The sequence below is a fragment of the Opisthorchis viverrini genome (genome assembly GCF_000715545.1).
Source record: "Opisthorchis viverrini unplaced genomic scaffold opera_v5_76, whole genome shotgun sequence".
In the NCBI taxonomy this organism is placed as follows: domain Eukaryota; kingdom Metazoa; phylum Platyhelminthes; class Trematoda; order Opisthorchiida; family Opisthorchiidae; genus Opisthorchis; species Opisthorchis viverrini.
The window spans coordinates 1,600,606-1,606,817 of NW_008751730.1; the positions used below are offsets into that span (position 1 = coordinate 1,600,606).

At 45.3% G+C, this 6,212-nt stretch overlaps 2 protein-coding genes across 2 annotated transcripts in view; one reads left to right on the top strand and one right to left on the bottom strand.

Moving 5' to 3' along the window:
• Positions 1 to 669, top strand: part of T265_04485 (hypothetical protein) — a gene marked incomplete at both ends in the record, with an annotated part of 18,833 nt that extends 18,164 nt beyond the window's left edge. The window contains one exon of the mRNA XM_009169234.1: positions 434 to 669. Coding sequence (XP_009167498.1) covers positions 434 to 669 — 236 coding nt within the window. The remainder of the gene's footprint in view (positions 1 to 433) is intronic.
• Positions 670 to 806: 137 nt separating this feature from the next.
• Positions 807 to 6,212, bottom strand: part of T265_04486 (hypothetical protein) — a gene marked incomplete at both ends in the record, with an annotated part of 23,581 nt that continues 18,175 nt past the window's right edge. The window contains 2 exons of the mRNA XM_009169235.1: positions 807 to 1,022; positions 5,332 to 5,498. Of these exons, the coding sequence (XP_009167499.1) occupies positions 906 to 1,022; positions 5,332 to 5,498 (284 nt within the window). The remainder of the gene's footprint in view (positions 1,023 to 5,331; positions 5,499 to 6,212) is intronic.

The following is a 6,212-nucleotide window of genomic DNA, read 5'->3' on the forward strand; positions in this document are numbered from 1 at the left end:
AATGAAGCCAGCTCATTTTCTCACTAACAGTGGTGCGCTTCAAGGGTTTTCAGCAACCTCATGAGTAGTGGTTTATGTGTAAACAAAACTCGTGCTTTGTTCATGTGCGGAGAGAAGATTATATATATATATATCGGCCTAATGTCACAGCACAAAGACATCAGCACGCTGAAACCATTACGAAGCTCAATAATGAAGGCCCTGCGCATAGACACACGCGATGAAGTGAAATTTCGGGTTGAAAGTGACATAATACTCGTTGTTTTTGCCCGCTAGTCAGCTTAATTCCGCGATGCCACGAATGTATCGGTGATCAGCTGTCTGAAGACAGAGTACACTGAAACGGCAGTTTGCGCTTGCGTTTGGAGCTTAGGAGACAACTTGAACCTGTAGAGAATGAGAGTGTAGAGAGCCAAAAAAATTTGCGAAATAGATGATGATGATGGTGATGATGATGATGATGATGATGGTGATAATGATGACGATGATGATGGTGATGATGATTCGGATGATGGTGATTCGGATGGTGATGATGATGCTGATGTCGATGATGATGGTGATGATTATGATGATGATAATGATGATTCTGAGGATGATGATGATGGTGATGATAATGGTCAGTGTGTAGGTGAACATACATTTCCGTTTACGTGCATTTTGACGTACTAGCAGGTAAAAAAGGTGGTGGAGATTCGAGGCCAGTGTTGCTTGGTGAGACCGAATGAGATCGACGGACTAGCTGTGTTAAACATGCTGACAACTACACAACCCCAGTCCTTGGATTTGATAAAGCATTTTCTGTAAATGGCCTGTATTAGAAGTGATCGTAGACGTGTGCGAATTTGACAGTGGTCTTAAAATCAGGACACAGATGAAGGAATTGCCTCCGCATGGGTAGGTGTGGACTAATCGCTCTCCGTCGGTGGTTTGTCAATCTCATTGATTCGTATGTACCATTTGAAGCACAAAATTCGAGCTGTTCCATTCAGTAGTTCAAGGTACATTGGTCGATAATTGAAAGACTGAAACGAAAAGCCAGTGAATTGAAGATAAGCTGTTTGCCAAGCATGACGGGGACAACCAATCATAATTTTACAACCCTCATTTGGTACAGATAGTATGAATACTGATAGCCTAACACGATGATCCATCTGAGTTGATCCCCATCATATATTTTCAGTCGGTGAATAAGGTAAAGATACTGCAGGTTGCTGAAAACCTCAGCCTTATTTACGAGGAATGAGCAGATTGGAGTTCATGGATCCTAACAACATCCGGCTAAATATCAAATCAATAGTTTTCTAATTATCCCCTCGCAAATCGATGGTTGCGTAGAGGAAAAGGCGTTACTGCTCATTGATAATCAAACTGATTGTGACCCAGGTGAATCTTGATCTGTCTGTGGAGATTGATCACTTGGTTGTAAACGCTGCGTCACCAATCGCCGGCGTATCATCAGTTTGAATATTTCCTCAGTAGCCAGTTTGTGTGTATGAGTTAACGACACAATCGGCAAGGCTGCTCATAACTCTTGAGTAGCCCTCTATCGGTTTTACATTATTGGGCAGTTAGCAGGTAGACCCAGTTTCCGAATTGCTATCGATCAAATTTTTTAACAGAACATAGTATTAGACGTAGTTGACTCTTAGCCCTGTCTGAATCTCAAGACAAGCTAAACCGTTTGTGGGCGCTCCAAAAGTCCCCATCAACCTCATGAAAAATGCCGTACGAAGGGAAGTAGTTCCAATGCGGCAAATTGACTTACCTAAAGCGAGACATTCACCTCAACCTCCCGGTGATATGGTCTGAAATTGACCGTTCATCTCCACATGGGCTGACAGGTGGCTAACCTCATACACCCTCTGTCAACTAAATCAAGCAACTCCCAACAATAAGGCCTTGAGCGCCCACGGGAAGAAGTCACTCAAAACGTGACTAAGATATGAGGATTCCATAAATGAAGGATGAGCGGCGTTGTATCCTATCTAAGTGCACTGTTGATCAGTCGATCTTGCCTAGACGGCTTAGGCCTCAACCAAGACATGGGAAGTCATGAGTTCGAAATTCCTAGCGGTTTAGTGAGGTGCGTACTGCCGGTGCCTCCCAATAAGGACAATACAACAACCCTACGTTGTCTCTTGTCCTTTCACCATAGATTCGCTTCACTTACTGGATGAAAAATGCTTCTAAGTAGCGAAATACGCTCATTTGCAAATAAATTTGGTTTTTCAGTAAACTCACCTGGAACCCAGCTGAATCTCTCGTTTATGAACAAAGGATTGACGGAAACTCGGGAAATTCATCTACCTGGTGAGCTCCAATAAGGACGAAACCGGTTGTGGGCTGTCAAAGAGTTTTCAGCAACCTCATGAGTAGTGAATTACGTATATACATGCTTCTTAGTAGGTTGAGTTCCGTTTTTCGACAGAGACTCACCTGGAAACCTGCTAATACTCTCGATTTTAACGTTTGCATGCAACTTAATGTACTGCACCAGGCTGCCTGTGCTGCCTGGAAACATCACAACCGAGAGATTCAGCTGGGTTCCAGGTGAGTCTCTCAAAAAACCAAATTAGTTCGCAAATGAGTGTGTATTCCCTAATTGCGTGCAATTCGGTTTCAAGTAGAACATAAGGTTGACGGAAACCCGGGGACTGCGCCTACCTAATGAGCCCGAACTGGAAGGGCGAAACCGGTCGTGGGCTGTCGACGGATTTTCAGCAACCTTGTAAGTAGTGCATTAAGCCCGAAAAAAGGGCGAAACCGGTCGTGGGCTGTCGACGGATTTTCAGCAACCTTGTAAGTAGTGCATTACAAAAATTGTTTGCATTCTCCTTCCTTTTCGTCACACCGTTGTTTCTGTTAATCATACCTGTCTAATAAGAAATTAATTTGATGGTTTGTACGACGGACAGTGAACTGTTTCCTGATGTTTCGTGCTCATCATCACCGGCTAAAAGTTCGCCACTTTACGTCTGCTGCCGCTGTGGCATGGGGAAGCTGTCCCGGAAGGGATGCGATCTTCAGGAAGGTCACTAATTACTTGGCCGAAGGTCACTCCACCCAGTTCTGCGGCGCTGTTGGAGCATCTTGGCTATCCCTTGCCTGTAACCTTTCTGTTAGTATCATATACATGATTTCGTTCACAAATCTTCCCCTTGTTTTATCGAATTGTCTGATAGCCCTCAAGAACCTTGTCCGTACTCTGCTACCTTTCCATACAGTTTTGTTAGTTCCGTAGATTCTGTACTGTGCTAATCTACTACCCATCGGTCGCCACGCAGAGATTGCCGCGGTAACTGCCATGACTATCACGTATAGCCCTACAAATCAGTACAGTCACGCAGTAACTTGACGCAATCAAACCCGTGGTTTGAATCGCTCCACCCGGTATCTGTTACGGTCCTGTGCCGAGTACAGGTACGCCAGTCTGCGAAAGACTTGAACAAATATTGGTTCTTTTGGTCCAGATCACGTGTCGTTCACAATTTTGTTTATCTATGTGAGTACCGTAAGGGGAGGACCTTATCAAACAATTCTGCCGATGATTACACTTACTTGAAAACAGTATAACGCAACGTGTCCACCCGACTCGTCTAAAACCGTGTTCATGCTCTCGCCACGACTACTCCCTCTGTTCTATTCACACTGGAATGCTTAGTAGCCTATATTGTGTCTCGGCCACCACTCATTACGGTGTCAGCCTGTTTCTTAATACTTCCGCATTCTCCGGATGTACTCCACGACCTGTGCTGAGTGCATGCCGCTCCATCGACGAGTCTGTGACCATTGCCTGATATCCACCTACTTTTATTGGCGACCTTTTCAGCTCGCTTCTGATTTGAAGTTCTCTAGCCGTCTATCCTATTTAGATCCTCATACAGTAGTTCTATTTGACTTCAACTGCGAAGCAATGGCACCAATAAAGGGCTTGAGAATTTCTTTTCTAGAACACTGCTTTATTACTGGCTATGTTTACCATCCACCCCAGATGTCCCTGTCTTGTGTGGGTCTTTATGATAGAAACAACATTCCTCTTAACTGGAACAATCTACCATAGAATACGACAGACAGGTATCTGTGTCTTTTCAAGCCACTAATTTGAATGTGACACTTGGTTAGTTGTGAGGACGTAACATGTATTGTGTGAGCTAGTCAAGAGGTGCATGTTTGACCCAGTCCGGAAGTTCAGATTTCTTAAAATAACCCCGAAATGTCTATTGAGACACTCACATCCCACCAAAATCGCTGTAGGGAAGCCGTCGAGCATCCAGTCCTGAAATGCCAGCTTCCGATCGAACGCTCAAGCAGTCAATCAATACAGCGACGGTCGATGAGTGTTCAGGCACGCCGCAGAAGCACAGCTGACGGTGATGAGTGCTCAGGAAGCATGGTCGATGATGATGGATGTTCACCAAACGCCGAACAGACAAACTAGACAGCCCTTCAGATAACCCAGGGCCTCTTGTAACTTTGCACTCGCCTGTTCGCAATAAAGCTGTTGTGTTCCTTTCTTACACTAAGACATTAGAGCTGGGACTGCAGTCAGTTACAACAGATTCCTTGCGGAACATGAAAGTACTGAACGATTCATGCCTATTTCACTGCCAAATGTGAGATCTACCAGCCCCTTAGACAGGGATAACTACTGTTTTGTTTGTTGTGAAGGCGTCAGCTTTATACGGACCACGGTCACTCAAAGCGTGCTTACATCACATCTACAGCTGTTAACCCATTAGAAGGGAGTGCGGACAATCAATCCTAACCGAAGTGCAAGTGCCTCGGCGGTAGCTTGAAGGCGTCAGCTTTATACGGACCACGGTTACTCAAAGCGTGCTTACATCACACCTACAGCTGTTAACCCATTAGATGGAGTGCGGACAGCCAACCTTAACTGCAGTGCAAGTGCCTCGGCCTCGGCGGTACAAGGATAACTACTGTTTTGTTTGTTGTGAAGGCGTCAGCTTTATACGGACCACGGTTACTCAAAGCGTGCTTACATCACACCTACAGCTGTTAACCCATTAGATGGAGTGCGGACAGCCAACCTTAACTGCAGTGCAAGTGCCTCGGCCTCGGCGGTACAACAGTTGGTACAACACTCGCTTGCTGAGCAAGAGGTCGCACTTTCTTGTTCCGTCGAAGGTCACCCAGCGTTGACCATTAAAGTGCACGGAATGACCACAGCTCACAGAGATCGGATTCCCGGAACTGTTTGTGCTACGAAACCATCCAGTACGGCAGCTGCATGAGGAAAGATGTGTGTTTATCCCCACGAAAGAGTTCGTTTTCTGTAGAAAACCCCGTGAAAATTGAATGTGACCAACTTACTGGTTTATCAGGCACGATAGCCGAGAAGTTGTACGTATAGGGAATCCCTGCAAGTAAAGGGCATTGGGGTGAGGTGGTTGGGCAGATATTTTCCGATTCCATCACAGTCTCCAGACCTGCCGGTGTCTCCAGCGTTAGGCGAGATCCGAGTTTGTCTGCTTTCTCAACTGAGGGGAAATCAAGCAGGGGGAAGTTATCACGATGGATACGTCAAAGAGGCTACAATGGAATCCAAACACACCATTGAGTTCCGTTGAATTACTAATCTCTGGATTAATCAATATGGAGGATGATGGGAACATTGGGGAAAAAATAACGTTTCTAAGCTGTCGATCTGAGTAATCAGTACACCGTTGAGTAGTATAAACCGCACTTCATACGTGTATTGTGAACAAATGCGAAACAGGTGGGAGAGGTGGAAGTAAACTCTTGTGGTTAGAATTCAAAGTAATTGTACGAAGTTTTGCATGACAGGACGGACGCTGTACCTACTGAGCTTCTGTCGCAGAGCACGCTGAAAATTTGCTCGTGAACAGCCACCCCGGTACCTAATGGGTACCCCGCCCAAAGTATTTGGTTGGTGGCCCTTGGAACTTCCACAACTGCCTGGAGAACAAAGTCACCCGTAGGCATAATTTGGTAGAAGCTATCAAAGAATTTGGTCAGTTTTGAAGTAAAACGAATCAGGTCGCACTGTTCTGGGCATGTTTTACGCGTTCCTCATTGCCATCCTTGAAGAAGGCGCTGTTTTTGCCTCGGATTCTTGTGGACATGGGGAGACACGTCATGGTGACTAGTATCAACTTGTGCCCTCTGAAATCTGCACGCTACCCCCCACTTAGTGAGCTCATTTATAGAAGGTTAATATATATATATATATA